At 59.8% G+C, this 16,211-nt stretch overlaps 1 protein-coding gene across 1 annotated transcript in view; it reads left to right on the plus strand.

Annotated features, from left to right (window-relative positions):
* The window catches only part of LTBP2 (latent transforming growth factor beta binding protein 2), an 89,251-nt gene that overhangs the window by 52,451 nt on the left and 20,589 nt on the right, over positions 1-16,211 (plus strand). Inside the window, exons 9-17 of the mRNA XM_062181633.1 lie at positions 3,426-3,500; positions 6,359-6,481; positions 8,485-8,649; positions 8,831-9,046; positions 10,019-10,041; positions 11,195-11,234; positions 12,009-12,122; positions 13,894-14,022; positions 14,590-14,718. Coding sequence (XP_062037617.1) covers positions 3,426-3,500; positions 6,359-6,481; positions 8,485-8,649; positions 8,831-9,046; positions 10,019-10,041; positions 11,195-11,234; positions 12,009-12,122; positions 13,894-14,022; positions 14,590-14,718 — 1,014 coding nt within the window. The remainder of the gene's footprint in view (positions 1-3,425; positions 3,501-6,358; positions 6,482-8,484; positions 8,650-8,830; positions 9,047-10,018; positions 10,042-11,194; positions 11,235-12,008; positions 12,123-13,893; positions 14,023-14,589; positions 14,719-16,211) is intronic.

Genomic DNA, 16,211 nt, shown 5'->3' on the forward strand with positions numbered 1-16,211 from the left:
GCCTAATGCTCACTGAAGAGCAGAGAAGTGCCTCGAAAAACCTCCTGCAAAGCAACTGGGTTCAAAATAACACAAACAAGCAGCCATGGACAAAATGCAGGGCGGGCACTTCTCGCCATGGCGGTCGGCTGTGTCGGCAGCCGTGTTACAGGGTCGGAGCAGTCAGGACCTGGTGCAGGCAGTTGGCTAGCCTTGTGGTTATGGCACTGGCTGAGATGCCAGCTTTCCCCATCTGAGCGCCCGGGTTCAGCTCCCAGCTCCGGCTCCTCTCCTGGGAGGCAGCCGTGTAACTGGGTTCCTGTGGCCCATGTGCCACACCTGGATTGGGTTCCTGGTGCCCGGCTCTGGCCTTGCCCGAGCCCCAGTAGTTGTGGGCATTTGGAAAGAGGACTAACTGATGGAAGCTGTCTTCTCTCTGTCTCTCCCCCTCTCTCCGTCTCCTCTGCTCTCAAATTATCATGACAACCAAAATGTACCCAGCATCCGAAGGTTCAAAAAGACTTTGTGAAATACAGATTTCTGTCTGCAACCATTAATAACAGACCTAGCTGTCAGTGTATAATAGGCCCCAGGCAGCAGCGAGTGCTAACAGAAATCTGTATTCATTAGGAAAAAGCATTCTAAAACACCAAAACCCTCAAGCTTGGCCATGCAGCTGGATGAAAATATAGATATTCCCAATATGTCTCTTGGTATTTGCAAGAATCCAGTTCAACAATAAGGTAAAACATCTTTTTGTGAACCACTCAAGGGAGGCAGAACCAGAAAACTCAGATTTTCACCAGTAGATGACTCCTTGGATTAAACAAAGTTTTACCAAACAACTCTGCACGGGGAGCTGCTGACGTGACCCCTGGAGTGGAAAGGAAAGGGGCTGGGGTGACAGACGGAGGGCGCTGAGTGGGAAGTCCCTGGCTGTAGCGTCCCCAGACCTGTCAGAGCAGAAGGCAGGAGGCAGAGGCGCAGGCAAGGCCCTTCAGGAGAACCGTGTCCCTGTGGAACTCGGAGCGGGACAGGCTCTGAGACAATTGCCAGGACCACTTGAACATCCCTGGCTACCTCTCGACAAAGGGAGCCTCAGATAGAAAGATGACTTATTCCTTGTTTCGCTTCCTAACAAAACGGATTGGTGTTCCCCATTTGCTGCTGCTCTGGGATGGCCGGCGGCTCCTGTAGGAGGCTCTCAAGAGGGTGCACAGGGGCCTGCTTCCTTGAGTACCTGCGTGCCCTACCGGAGTGCCTGCGCTCAAGCCCCCAGTGTACTTCCAATGCCTGCTTCCCCTGGGAGGAAGCCATGTTGGCTCAAATCCCTGGGCCCCTGCCACCCATGTGGGAGACCCAGATGGAGTTCCTGGCTCCTGGCTTCAGCCTGGCCCAGCCCCAGCTGTATGGGGCATTTGGAGGGTGAACCAGTAGATAGAAGATACTCCCTCCACCCTTTTTCTCTCTCCCTCCCCCTTTAAAATCAAATGAAAAATAAATAAATCCAAATTATTGGAAAGAAACAAAAGTGGAGCCCTCGAGGTGGGGACTGATCCACTTAGAAAGAGACCAGAGGTGCCGACACGTGTGTTGCTCCACAGTGACCGACATGCTTTCCCTGTTTCTATTAATGCCAGTTGTTTGGGAAACTGTGAGATCAAGTCAGGATCAAAATACTGAAAATTGTCTCCTTGTTGAGCGATCTGCAATCAGACATCTACTGGGTGTCTATAATTCTTTCAAAATAAAAGTTTGAAGTTCCCCCCTCAACCCTATGTTGTATTGTATAATACATAGTATAATAGCTACTATATGTAATGGTATAACTATATTTGAGGTATATAATCAATTAGTATCTTTTCTTAATTTTTTTAAAGATTTATTTAATTTATTTTGAAAGGCAGCATTAGAGAGAGAGAGAGAGAGACACACACACACACAGGTCTTCCATCCACTGGTTCACTCTCCAGATGGCTGCAATGGCTGGAGCTGAACCCATCCGAAGCCAGGAGCCAGGAGCTTCTTCCAGGTCTCCCATGCAGGTGCAGGGGCCCAAGCACTTGGGCCATCTTCTACTGCTTTCCCTGGCACGTTAGCAGGGAGCTGTAGGAAGTGGAGCAGCCAGGACTTGAACCAATGCCCATTATAGGAAGCTGGCATTGCAGGCTGGGACTTTAACAGGCTGTGCCACAGTGCTAGCCCCTTCTTCATATTTTTAAATATGTTTTTAAGTTGACAAACATATATATTTATGGTATAGGATGTGATGTTTTGAAATACGTATACATTGTGGAATGGCTAAATCCAACAAATCACCACATGTATTACGTCACATGTAATTCACATTAATTAGCTTGATTAAAAAGGTTTTTTAATTTCTTAACTTTTTTTATTTAAAAGGCAGAGTCAGGTAGACAGAGATCTTCCATTGGTTCACTCTGCAAACGCCCACACAGCCAGGAATGGGCCACGCCAAATGGTTCCAGGAGCCAGGAACTCCATCCAGGCCTGCTGGGGGAATGTCAGGGGCCCAAGTACTTGAGCCATCTCCTACTGCCTCCCAGGTGTGCATTAGCAGGAAGCTGGAAAGGGGTGAAGCCAGGACTCAAACCCAGGCCCTCCAATATAGGCTGCAGCCCTCCTAAGTGGCATCTTAACCACGGTGTCATATACCTGCCCCTAGCTTAGTATTTTGTGGGTGGTTATTTTTTTATGTTGAGAACGCCAATTGTCAAGCACACAGCACCTTACTGTTAATGATAGACACCATGGTGTCAACAGATCTCCAGACACGCCCCTCCCCCTAACGAAGTTCTGTGCCCTTTGACCCATGTCTCCCCAGCCACCCTAGTCCCTGGTAACCACCATTCCCGCCCTGCCTCTTCCGCAAGTGGGAGCGGGCGGCATTTGTGCTTCTTCTCTCTCTTTTTTTTTTTTTTTTTTTTTTTGGTGACAGGCAGAGTGGACAGTGTGAGAGAGAAACAGAGAGAAAGGTCTTCCTTTTGCTGTTGGTTCACCCCAGAATGGTGCACCGCGCTGATCCGAAGGCAGGAGCCAGGTGCTTCTCCTGGTCTCCCATGGGGTGCAGGGCCCAAGCACTTGGGCCATCCTCCACTGCACTCCCTGGCCACAGCAGAGAGCTGGCCTGGAAGAGGGGCAACCAGGACAGAATCCGGCGCCTCGACCGGGACTAGAACCCGGTGTGCTGACGCCACAGGCGGAGGATTAGCCTAGTGAGCTGCGGCGCCAGCCCACGTTTGTGCTTCTGTGCCTGGCTTATTGCACTCAGCGCCGCTGATAATCATGCATACAGGTGATGGTACACGGTGGCCTCTCAGAGCCCCCTAGGGCGATGGCCAGGGGGTGCGGCAAGGGCTCACAGCTGCACCCCGCCTCCCGGCCTGGGCCCTCTGGTGAGACCTGTCCATGTCCTCCCTCCACAGCCTCCCCGGTGATTGCTAATGGTCAGCTGGAGTGTCCCCTGGGGTATAAGAGGCTGAACATGACTCACTGCCAAGGTAAGCAGGAACCAACCCGCTAGGCACAGGGTGGGAACATGGGGAGGGGACGAGCGCTGAGGCAGAAGCTCCACCTGTCCCCACCCCACCCCACCCCACTGCAGGTGCTTCTAAGCCCCAGCTAGCAGTGGATAGGGGCTCCATTCCAGGAGCCTAAGGAAGCCGGCAGGTGGGGGAGCCACAGATGGGGGGCCAGGGAGCCACTCCCACCTCTCCTTCCCCTTCCCACCCGGCACAGGGCATGGCCCTCCCTAGGCTGACCCTTCACCCCCAGTCCCCTCCAGGGCTGGTGCGTGAGGATACGGGGGATGCGGGGAGTTTCCACTGCCTGGTGGGTGGTCAGGTGGGGGCCTCTGAGGGCTTTACCCAGCAAGGTCTCTCCAGCTGCTCGGGCTGGGCTCCCACCTGCCTCGGGCCCCAGCCAGGGAGGCAAAGGGCAGGGCGCAGCTGGCACAGATCGGGGAACGTGAAGCCTGACGCCCGCCCTGGGCTGTGAGCGGCAGTGTCGGCTGGGGCGCAGAGGGCCCACAGAGGGGCCGGGCCCTAGGGGCACCTTGGGACAGAGCAGGGAGGTGGGGCGCAGTAATGGCTTTGTCACTGGTAGGTGGGAGTGGGCCCCGGATGACCAAGGGCCCAGGGGCCTTCACTGGTTGGCAGCTGCTGGCTCCGAGCCCACTGACTGGGGGCGCAGCAGGGGTGTGACACGAGCAGGGTCTCCCGCCAGTGAGCGGCTCCTGCGGCTGGCGGAGCTCTGGCAGCTGGACAGGTAGCTGGGCGAAGCTGGGTTGGAGACAGGGGGCTGCCCCAGATGGCCTCCTAGGAACCCTCTCCTGCCCCCCAGGAGAGAGGAGCCCGCTTCTGTGGGGTGCTGAGCTGAAGAGGTGATTTCTGGCCCATGAGTAAGAAAAAGGGATCGGATAAGGCGAAAGAGCAGACCACGGCAGGGCAGTGGCCGGTGGGGTGGCGGCCAAAACCTGCCCGAGCATGGAGAGCCTGTGCATATCTCAGTTGGCCCCGGAGGCCTCTCCTCCCAGCTGGGGCCCCCAGGTGGAGCTGAGGGTGACTCTCAGGAGCTCCCGCAGACCCTCTGCCCTCACTCCACTGAGCCCCTGCCCTGCCCAGAGCGCTCTGCCCCTGAGTGTCCCCTTGCTCAGATCAGTGGTTCTCACCCGACACCTGTTCACCACCGCCCCCACATGCACCACCACCCCCTTCCTCCCTTCTGATTTCCATGGAGTTTTTTGGACGGTGGGGTTTACTGTGAGCTGCAGCCATGGTGCTAGGTGCTAAGTACTCAGAGATGGGAAAGACACAGTCCCCGGCCTGGGTGAAAACAGACACCTGAACGATCGCACACAAGGAGAGAAGGTTCTTGATGAAAAGAGGCACTGGGTGCTATGGGATCCCACGGTGAGGGGCCCCTCCCAGACTGAGAGGATCAGGGAAGGCTTCCTGGAAGAGGCAGTACTGACGGAAGGACTTTGAAGATGAGTACAAGTTGGCCAGGTAAAGAGCTGCAGGCCTTGCAGGCCTGGGGAAGAGCGTAAGGAAAGGAACGGTGCTGGCTGGCTGCACAGCCCGAGGGAACACTGTGTGCACAGCCCGGGCACAGCCAGGAAGGACCGCAGGGCCTCATCACAGCCACCTGCTCACCCAGCCCTGGGGATGGGGAAGGGGAGAAGGTAGGAACCAGGGGCTTCCGGAGGAAGGAAAGACGCAGGGAGGCGAGTGAGCTTTGGGTTCCCGCGCATCCCCCTGGCCGCTGTCTGGGAGTGCATGGATGGGTTTCCCTTCCCAGCTGACAGCGGCATCTCCCCAAGACCCCCCATCCCCACGGGGCGTGCTGCCAAGGACCGAGCTGGGTCATCTCTCAGCCCTTCATTCCTGTGCTTGGTGCCAACTTCCCCAGTGCCCACGGCTCCGCCTGCCTCGGGGGAGGGGCGGGGTGACCTTCACACAGCCTCCGTGTAAGCAGCTCTGCTGTGTCACGGTCCAGAGGCCCCGTTGCCAAGGCGCCCCCTCCCCTTCTCAGAGCTTAGAGAGCGTGGGTTGGGATGTGCCTCGGGGCAGGAAGCCACCTGCAGCCTCAAGTCCCCAAGGTCACAGAGGAGGCTGCTGTTCCGCCCTTGTTTGATGGACAGCTGTGTACTTGCTGACCTTGGGGGGCTGTGGGGGAGCTGCCTGGACAGGGGGCTCACAGGTGCTTGCATACTCATCCTCCCAACCCTCTGCCCACCGCACCAGCCCCTCCAGCCCCTTGCCCCAGCCTCCTGTGTCCAGGCCAGGGCCCCTGGCACCTGCAGCTCTCTGCACACGTTTCCCCAGTCTTGAGCCCCACACACAAGCTTCAGGGACCCCTCCAGGAAGGCTAAATAGGGCAGACTTGGCAGCCCATCGCCTGCTACCCTCCAGCCCTGAGAGTGCTCGGGGCCAGCCTCCTCTGTTTGCATCCTGGGGTGCCACGTACAGGCCCGGGGACTCTGGGCAGGTCACTCCTGGGGCCTCATTCCCTTCACCCGTAAAATGGGGACACGTGGGTCTACTTGACAGCATGTGGCATACAGTAGACACATCATAATTGTTAGCGTTAGTACCAGCCAGTGACTGCCCCGAGTGGTTTGCCAGTTTTATCGTATCTATCGTATGATCCTTCTAACAACACTCTCTGCTGCTATCATCATCCCCATTTTATGAATGAGAAAACTGAGGCCCCGAGACAGGGATCACCTTTAATCAACAGCCACTGTCTTCCCGGTGCTGTCTTACCCAGACAAAGCATGTGAAGGCCCCGCCCAGCCCGTCCCCTCCCCCAGGTCTCAGTGGGGGCGGGCACCTGCTCATCTCCTCCAACTCCACAGATGTCAACGAGTGCCTGGCCCTGGGGCTGTGCCAGGACTCGGAGTGCGTGAACACCAGGGGCAGCTACCTGTGCACCTGCAAACCCGGCCTCATGCTGGACCCGTCGCGGAGCCGCTGCGTGTGTGAGTGCTGGCGGGGCCCAGGGCTGGGGGGACACCCGGGCTCCAGGCCAGGCCCAGTCCCGTGCCCAGGGCTGCTGTCTGCTGTTCAACTTGGAGTTGGCCCAATGTCCCAGCCCCTGGAACAGAGTCCACTCCTACTGTCCTTGCTGCCCAGGGCATTTCCTCCTCCTGGGCTGAGCGGTTTGAGATTCCTGCTTTCTATTCCTTATGGGTTTTCTCTCAAAGCCTTTGTGTCCCTTTGTTGCCTTGCACACCCTAGGGGCTGCAACATCTGGCCCCTATGTGGCTGCCTCTTCCAGCACCTGGGGGAGCAGCCTGGCCACAGAACTGCAAAGTGACCTTTCCTAAAGGGCTTCTACCCCACCCTAGGGCCTTCCCACAACCCATGAGTCCCTGTGGTTCTGAACGTGCCCCCACATTCACGGACATGGACGAGGGATGAGCCGTGAGCATTAGCAAGGTCCCCGTGTGTGCACGCCGGTGCACCCGGGCAGCCGTGGTTCCCAGCTGGGAGGGACTGCACCGGCAGCTCTCCTAGATGGCAGAGCTGGTGCTGTGGCCCAGATGGGCTTTCCTTGGGTAGGACGGCCCGATCACCTAGCGCTGAGTAAAACCAGCCCTGGCTGGCCTCGGGAGCGGCAGGCAGCCCGGGTCCGATCGGCCCCCACCAGCCAAGCAGAGCTGTCTGTGGCCGGCCAAGCTCTTGGACTGCAGACCGCCTGGTGCAGGTCTGGGGAGGCCGTGGAGAAGAACCCGACTCCAGCGCCACTGAGACACTGAGAGCCTAGGAGAGGGGACCCCCAGGAAAATCAGGGTGCTAATGCAGAATGTGGGTCATAGAGGCCGGGCGGGCAGAGAGGCAGGCGACCACTACCATGGCGTTGTCTCTGCCATCTCCATTTAACCCCTGCGAGAGCTAAGGTCTAGGGAGGTCCCGGAGCTCATGGCGCAGCAGGGACCTGGCCTTGGTCTGCTGAGTGTTCCCCAGGACTGGCGATTCCATCGCTGTCCTCTCCACCCCAGCTGTCCCCTTACGTCCGGTCACCCTGCGAGAACTCAGCCTCTCCCACCCAGGCATAGCCTCTGGTCTGCCCTCGAGACAGGGCATGAGAATAGTCTCATAGTCTCTTGCTTTAACTGAACGCCACACACTGGGTGATTTGTGAAGAACAAAGGTTTTTTTGTTTTGGCCCACGATTCTGGGGGCTGCGGCGTCCAAGGGCACGGCGCCCACATCTGCTGCTTGCCCTCTGGTGAGGGCCTTCTTGCCACACTCGACCCTGGCAGAGGGCACCACGCAGCCACACGGGAGCTCCCTGGGTACCAAAGCCACTCCCGAGGGAACCCATCACCCACGAATCCATGATTGGTCCATGCATGAGCCAATCATCTCCCAGTGCAAGAGGGCCCACCCCTCGAAGACCAGCCACATCTGACTTTGGGGATTAGGTTTCTGGCACATAATGTTTGAGGGACACATTCAAACCGCAGAGAGGGGACCAGCACCCTATTGCCTACAGCATTTGGAGTCATTGACCTAGCCGCCCATCTGTCCGTTCCATCAGCACTTACCGAACATCGACACCGTGGAAGGTGCCTGGGTGCAATGGTGACCGTGACAGCGTGCCCGTCCTCAAACCTCCCCATCAGACCTTCGGTTTTTACCTTGTCTCATCATCCCAAGGAGGCTGCCTGTGGGTCACTCTGCTCCCCACTCCACCCCGGGCACACGTGGGGCCGTCAGCGAACTCTTGGAAGCTCAGTGCCTGGAGGCAGCAGCTCCATCCTCACTTCCCGTGCTCACTTCAAGGGTCAAGGGTCTGCACAAGCAGATGACACGAGAGCGGGCCCACGCATTTCCCTATGGCTGCACTTTCAGACTGAGGTGTGAGCCAGGCCAGCCAGAGTGCACGCGGCCAGCCACACCTGCACCCTCTGCCCTCCCACCGCGCTGTCCCCTCTGGCTGGCACTCACCCAGCCCCACGTGCCCTGTCTCTTGCAGCGGACAAGGCTGTGTCCATGCAGCAGGGCCTGTGCTACCGGTCACTGGGATCTGGCACCTGCACCCTGCCCCTGGCCCAGCAGATCACCAAGCAGATATGCTGCTGCAGCCGCGTGGGCAAAGCCTGGGGCAGCGAGTGTGAGAAATGCCCCCTGCCTGGCACAGGTAACCCCCTGTCCCCATCCCAGCTTTGGCCACCAGGGGCCTTCCTCACCCCCCACCATCCCCACCCCCTCCCAGTATGACCTCCCTCAGTGGTCCGGGCCCCCACAGGGAGGGAAGGGAGGGCCTGAGCCCTGGTGGGAAAGGGCGTCTCTCAAGTTGTCCGTGGCTGCTGGTTTCGCAGAGGCCTTCAGGGAGATCTGTCCGGCTGGCCATGGCTACACCTACTCCAGCTCAGACATTCGCCTGTCCATGAGGAAGGCCGAGGAGGAGGAGTTGGCCAGGCCCTCGAGGGAGCAGGAACAGAAGAGCAGCGGGCCTCTGCCTGGGCCGGTGGAGAGGCAGCCACTCCGGGCAGCCACCGACACCTGGCTCGAGGCTACGAGCCTCCCTGACAAGGGTATCGGGGCTGGGGGGGGGGGGGGTTGCCGGGGGACTCCTCTGGCCCCCAAGGGTGCCGCACCTCAAAGAGGCACAGGGTATTCCTGCCAGGTCCCTGGAGTCCAGCTCTGGGGCATTAGGAAAGAGCTTGGAACAGCAGCACCCAGCCCTGGAACCGTCGCTTGTGGCCGGGCGCGGCAGGAAGGCCTCATCCTGCCCTCACCGTGTTGGGTCCCAGGAAGCTGCTAGTGGGGGAGGAGGACAGCAGCAGCCCGCATCCCAGCTGATCAAGCCTCTGCTGCCCCTGGCCGAGCAGCTTCTGGAGCTAGGGCTTGCTGCAAAGCCGGAAGCTCTGGCGGGGGCGTCCCTTGGAGTTCGGAGGCCACTGGCCCCAGCCCTGCGCTTGGAGTCAGGTCACTCCGGCTCAGGGCCTTGGACCCAGAAGGCACAGGGCTGGAGAGGAACTGGGCTCGAGCCTCCTCTGGCAGGTGCCCTGGAAGACCATGAAGAAGTCATGCCCAGGTTGCTGGCAGCACTGAGGGCAGGAAGCCAGGCGTGGCTTAGGACCGGGCGAACTTTGTGGTCACCAAAACTGCTCCAGGAGTCTGGGACAGACAAAGCAGTGAAGACAAAGCCCAGGGCAGGGGCTAAGGGGCCCAGTGTGGCTGGGAGGCAGGAGAGGAAGGGGTAGGCAACAGGATCGGTGGGTGGACGGGCCCAGGGCGGGGAGCGGTCCAGGGAGGGCCTTGGAGGAAAGCAGCAGGCTTGCTCTCCACATCCCTGGCAAGACCTGGCATTCTGGGATTCTGTGCTGGCCAATTTCCCCCGGGCTGACAGTGGAGACGGGGGCGAGAGTCTGTGCTCTCTCCGCTGCTGCTCCTGCTGGGGACCTGTTTTGGGGTGCGGACTGTGAAGCAGCCCTGGCCAGGGCAGGGGAGGGGCAGCTGGGCTCCCCTGCCCAGAGCTCATGCGCTAACTCTTCCCTTCCCAGGTGCCTCCCCGGCGGCCGGCCAGGTGAGTGACGCCTGCCCCTAAGGAGCTGGGCCAGGGTGGCAGACAGCTGGCAGTCCTTGAGGCCCCAGGGCAGTGTCCCACAGCAGAGGGAGAGGAGAAAGATGGAGGCTACGTCGGGTTTTACCAGAGCAACGGCAGGTGGGAGGGTTGAGCCAAAGACGCAGTGTCACCGCAAAGCGGGGAGACAGCAGGTCGCATTCGCGGAGCAGCTGGCCTGCAAGCAGCCTCCCATTTGCCGTGCTCTGGGCCCTTCAGAAGGGAAGCATGACCTCATCCAGTGAGTCCTGGCTTCCACTGCACAGGGGGCCCAGAGCCGGCTCCGGTTCCTTCTGGATCTGGCACTTTCTGACCCAGATCAGCTGAGACTTTAAGGTCTTCTCTGTGAGTGGCTCCTGGGGAAGTCGAGGCACAGCTGTGAATAACCTCGGACCGCTTCACTGCCAAGGGGGCGTCTGAGTCCTTTCCCCGTGCCCAGGGTACTCCTATGAAGAGCAGGGTGTCCTCCTAGAGGAACATTCTGGAAGGGCTGATCTGCTACTTCCTCTGCCGGTCTCCAGTCCTGCCATGCCCCCTCCCCCTCCGACCTGCATAGATGACTGAGCCCCGGCACTGTGTCTCTTGTGGGCTGCTCTCCCCCTGGAGCACCGTGTGGTCCTCCCAGGCCGGGACTCTCTTCCCGTGTGCTCGCAGACCCAGCCACACCCACTGCTTCTGTCCAAGGCTGTGGGTCCTGGCTTCACCACGCTGGCCCTGTGGCCCTAACTGTTCTGTTTACCCTCTGGGTGTCCATTGCCCTGTCTGAAACACGGTGACTGTAGTAGCACTGATACCCCGCTGGCTGAGAGTCTCCCGCGTGCCAGACCCTGGCGCAGTACACAGCCTGGCTGATGTCATCAGATGGGCCACTGTCCTGGGAGTAAGCTGGTGTGGCAGGAGGTAGAAGAGGAGGGGCCGTGTAAGGAGGCGGGTTACAGGCCAAGCTAGCTGAGGTTAAGAGGCTGGTTAAGACTGTGGGCATAAAGTGCCCAGCAAAATCCCAGCATACATAAGAGCTCTCCCACACCTGGAATGAATGAAAAAGCAAAAGAGCGAGTTGGATAAGAAGCCCAGAGGAAGGGCATCATGGGGGTGACGCTCTCTTGTTCCCATGCAGGTCACAACCAGTGTTGCCCACCTACCTGCCTGGGTCCCAGGTGAGTCCCCAGCGGCTCCCAGGGAAAAAAGAAGGGAGGGAAGGTGGGACCTTGACCTGGTGGTGGAGTGGGCTGGCCCCTGGGGCTGTCATCAGGGGAGGTCATGAATGACCTGGCTTGAGAGTGTTCCTTCCAGAATGTCCATATAACTGAGGGCTTGTGAAGCCAGTGAGAGACCCCCTAATGCCTTGCAAATGCTTCCCTAGCCACAAACTCTGAATTTCAAGGTGTCACCCAGTGCACAACTCAGGCCAAAGAGAAAGCACACTCCCCAAGATGGGAGTGTGTTGGGTCCCCAGAGCTCTTTCCCCCAGGGGACCTTGTGCCGCCTCCCTGAACTGAGAGGCCTCTGCGGAGCCCAGCACACCATCCACAGGCTCGGAGACCACAAGGCTGGATTTCAGCTTCCTGCACCCATGTGCTGGGCACAACTCCTGTCCTGCTGCCTCTCAAAACACCTGAGTCAGTGGCAGAATGCTGTAGGACCCTCTGCAAACAGAAGGAGGAGGAAGCTGCAGTGGGGATCAGCTCTGCCTCCACCCAGCTGGCTCACCTGGGACGGTAGCTGTTTCTGCCAGCCTCAGTCTTCTTGCCTGTGAAATGGGTGTGCTCCAAGACCTCAGCAAGCTCCCAGATTCTCTGTATAGGGGGCCTGGTCACATTTCAGGAGGCTAGGAAGCTCAAGGGGCGACCCACCCTGGGCTGCACCCCAGGTTCTAGAACAGCAAAGGAGGAGGGCATGGCCACTCACCTGCTGCCCTCTGTCCTCTGCAGAGGACGCCACCGGAAGACCAACGCCACCACTGCCTGCACGGAAGATTGCAGAGCCCCAGGAAGAGGAACAAGTGACCCCTTCAGCCGCTGTGCCTGTGACCACAGGCCCCCCAGGTAGCTGCAGGCAGCCCTCTGGGGCTCTGTGCACCCCGCTTTGGGAGACACGGCTGTTGGGAGCGGCTCCAGGGCACAAGTGCAAGCAGAACCCCTCCTGCCCCGCGACCCCCGTGCAGGCTCTGCGGTCCCAGCCTCGACTTACCAAGAGCACAGTGCTCCCCCCGCCCTCGACAAGGAGCCTTGTCTGTGGCCCTGATGAGCCCAGGGAGGCGGCTGCTGGGAGAGGGCCTGACTCAGAGACCTCCGCGGAAGCCAGGGGTCTCCCGGGGGAAGGCTGGTTTTCGGGAAGGAACTCAGTTCTGATTCTTAAGATTGTTTAGCTGCCCGAGAGTCTGCATTGCTATCCCTCTGGCCAGCGATGGGGGCAGCTGTGGGGGAGACCCCTGGCAGATGCACCTGGCTCTGGAATGTGGCCTCCTCAAAGGCTCATTGTGTGGGGACAGGGTGCCGAGAAGCCAGGCGGGTGCCATGGCGGCCATCCCCACCCCCACCCCGTGCACGTGTGGGCCTGCCCACAAGCTCTCTCCCAGGGCTTGCTGCTCTCTTAACCTCAGGCCCCGAGAGGAAGGTGAGGAGGGGTCTGGATTTCCTCCAGCAAGAGGGGAGCCCCTGCAGCCTGGGGGGACAGTGCAAGAGTAAGATGGGGCATGGCCTCCCCGGGATCCCTGCTGACCTCTGCCCTCCTCTGCTCAGTGGGCCGGGCTGGGCCGGGCTGGGCCGGGCTGGGCTAAGCTGCGGTAAGGCCAGGAGCAAGGGACAGGGCAAGGAAGCCAGGCCAGCTCTCGGCCTTGTGGGTGACGGAGGCCTCCCGGCCCCCAGCCTCGGCATTTAGCCGGCTCTCCCTCGTGCCCTGCCATCCCCCAGCCTCACCCCTTTGGGTGCACACAGGCTCAGGCTGGGCAAGCAGGCCAGAGCACGCATTCAGTTCAGCACAGTGTGGCAGAGACTGTGACGTGCGTTGTGCACCAGCACGGGCCCTTCCCAGCCTGCTCTCTTGGGGATCTGGGTTCCCTTGGAGCTGTGGGGCGAGAGGGGAACCCCTGGGGATGTGGGCTTCAGGCTGTGACCTCAGGGAGCACACAGAGGCTGAAGGGGAACCCCTGGGGATGTGGGCTTCAGGCTGTAACCTCAGGGAGCACACAGAGGCTGAAAGTGTCCTGCCTTCATTCATCTATCCATTCATTCATCATTCCACCACCCAAAGACCCTCCTGTAATGGTTTCAACAGACTTCGAAGGCCCTCTGCATCCCATCATGCATGGGCCCTTCTGCCATCCTGCTGCCAAGACACAGTCCCTTCTGTGACCACCTCCCTTCTCCCAGGCTACTCTCAAGGTGGCAGCCTGGGTCTCAGTCTGCCTCTCCTATCTTACCCAGGCAGATGTCCCCATGCACCCTACTCCTTAGGTCAGTCTGTAAAGGAGCCTGCCTGGGGATGGTCAGGGAGAGATGTGCCAGGCACAGCAGAGAGCCGTGCCCATGTTCACAGGGAGGTCAGGTGCAGGCCTCAGCAGGGAGGCTGACCGCAGGGCTCCCGGGTTCCTGGGACCTAGCAGGTCTCCATCAAGCAAGGCACATCTGTAAGTCCATCCCGGGCCCCGGAGTCTTACAGGAGGCCCTGCTGTGCGTGGACAGGGGAGGGCTTGGCTAAGGAGTGGTGGACTTCGTTGGTCTTCTGAGGCCTGACCCCTCCCCACCCCCGCCAACTCCACTGCCCTCGTCCACGCCGCACCTGGCTGTGACCACCACTTTGCCCTGTCTCCCACAGGCATTGACAGGTGTGCTGCTGGAGCCGCCACCCTCTGTGGCCCTGGAACCTGCGTGAACCTCCCGGAAGGCTACACGTGTGTCTGCAGCCCCGGCTACCGGTTGCACCCCAGCCAGGCCTACTGCACAGGTGTTCACTCAGGCGCCCTGGGCCGACTGTGTGCCTACTGTAGACAGGAGCGGGGCTGGGGCACCGAGTCAGCCGTCCAGGCGGCAGAAGGCCCGGGCAGTGCTGAGTGTCAGTGAGCTTATGAGGAGCACGGTCCCTGTGGACGAAGCTGACCTTGACCTTCAGGGGAGGACCTGCCTCTGTGAGCCACATCCATGAGTCTCCAGGACTTAGGAGAGTGAGGGTGAACCCCAGTGTACCCCACCAGCATCTGGCAGCCCTCCACCCACTCCTCAAACTGGACATTTTGCTACCTGCAGAATGGACCCACATCTGCCCCAGTTGTAAAAGCCTCCACTGGGGCCATCGCTGGGGAAGGTTTGGGGCCAAGATAAATTAAGAGTGGACATCATTCCCCACTCCTAGTAGCTTTATATAGGGGAGACTCATCCACCGTGGTCTCCAAGGAGAGAGCAGGTGGTCAGCGGGCCCCTAGGGAGGAAGACAGGGGCAGGGACGAGGTCCTAGCCGTCACCCCAGCCTCCACTGCTGGCCACCCTAACCTCGCTTCCACCCCGCTCTGGTCAGATGACAACGAGTGTCTGAGGGACCCGTGTGCAGGAAGAGGGCGCTGTGTCAACAGCGTGGGCTCCTACAGCTGCTTCTGCTACCCCGGCTACACGCTGGCCACCGAGGGGGCGCCACAGCAGTGTCAAGGTAAGCTGTGCCCACCCTGGCCCCGGGGTAGGGACAGGACAAAGCGTCTTGGCTGGGCTCCACATCTCCCAGGGGTGCAAGAAGTCCAAGGTATTTGCAGTCCCTTGCCCATGCTGCAGTGTGGGGAGTGTGGGAGCTGGGGGAAGAGAGGCCAGACTCTGCCTGCGCCGGGAAGGAAGCTGACCCTGCACCCAGACGTGCGGTAGGGACAGGAGTCCACCAAGCAGTGATATTTGCTAAAGGACCTAAGGAATTCTGAGCCAAGAGCGTGAGAGGGGCAGGGGACAGGCTGGAGATGGGGACCGAAACCAGGCCCCTGCACTCAGAGTGACAAGGATCTGCTTCCATCTCGGGGAGAGCGGGTGACCCATGACCCGTCTGTGCTTTGGAGAGAGGGGCACAGATCCCGGCGGCTTGGAGACACCCGCGCGGCTCCGAGCTTCCCTGGGAAGGCCTGGCCCTCTGCTAGGGGACGCTCGGTGAGCTCAGGTGCACTGGAAGCCCCGTCGTGACCAGAACAGCCCACGTACATTCCTGTGACTGAGTTCACACAGACCATAACCCAGCACTCTCCAAGCACAGCCTTTGGATGCACCACCAGCAGGACATCCTTCACCTTGACCCTGAGAGCCCTGCTGCCCCCACTTAGGGCTCACACTGCTGGTTCTGGCCAGGCAGCCCCGTGGGGTGCCCTGCCCCCCATTGCCAAGGTCACCTTGGTTCTAAGCCCCTCGAAGACCTGGTCTGCCATCCAGGGCCTCTGATCTGATCATGGGGGGAAGGAGGGGGCAGAGAAAACAGCACCCAATATGGTGGAAGAAGGGAGCACTCTGGCGCGAGCACATGTGGGCCGGGCACCGCGCTGAGGGCCCTAAGGACGCTGAGCCCAAGGAGGCGGGAATGTGGACACTGCAGGATCCAGACGAGGAAGCAGCTGGTTCCATAGCAGAGGATTCGGGAAGGTTTCCTGCAGGGGCTGCTTGAGCTGGGGCAGAAGAATATTAGCTTCCATTGAACGAGTACGGAGGTGCCGGCCCTGTCCTGGGTGAAGCTCATCACCCCAACCCCTGCAGTAGAAATCTTTGTCCCCATTTTATAGTTTAGCAAACTGAGGCTCAGGGAGGTGAACGGAAACACCAGGGACCTCACACCTAGTCACAGCTGAGCTGGAAACAGCATCCAAGTGACGCCGACTCCCAGGCATGGTTGGCTGCCAACCATACGCTGTGTTGGACGCCACGGTGGAGTGTAGGTAGGAACGGGGGGTCCAGGTAAGAGGGGGTCATTTCTGGAGAGGCCTGTGACGAGGTCGGTGTGCCCGGAGCACGGGGGCCGTGGAGGACGCGGAGGAGCTGGGGCCAGTTTGGAAGCGTTTCAAGTGCCAGGCTGCAGTGCCTGGGCGCTGTCCTGCGGGCAGGAGAGGTCTCTAAGCAGCAGGGCAGGGACGCAATCCGCTGGCCTTCAAGGGAAGTGACTCGGGCAGCAGCCAGCCA

The sequence above is a fragment of the Lepus europaeus genome, chromosome 22, assembly GCF_033115175.1.
Source record: "Lepus europaeus isolate LE1 chromosome 22, mLepTim1.pri, whole genome shotgun sequence".
In the NCBI taxonomy this organism is placed as follows: Eukaryota; Metazoa; Chordata; class Mammalia; order Lagomorpha; family Leporidae; genus Lepus; species Lepus europaeus.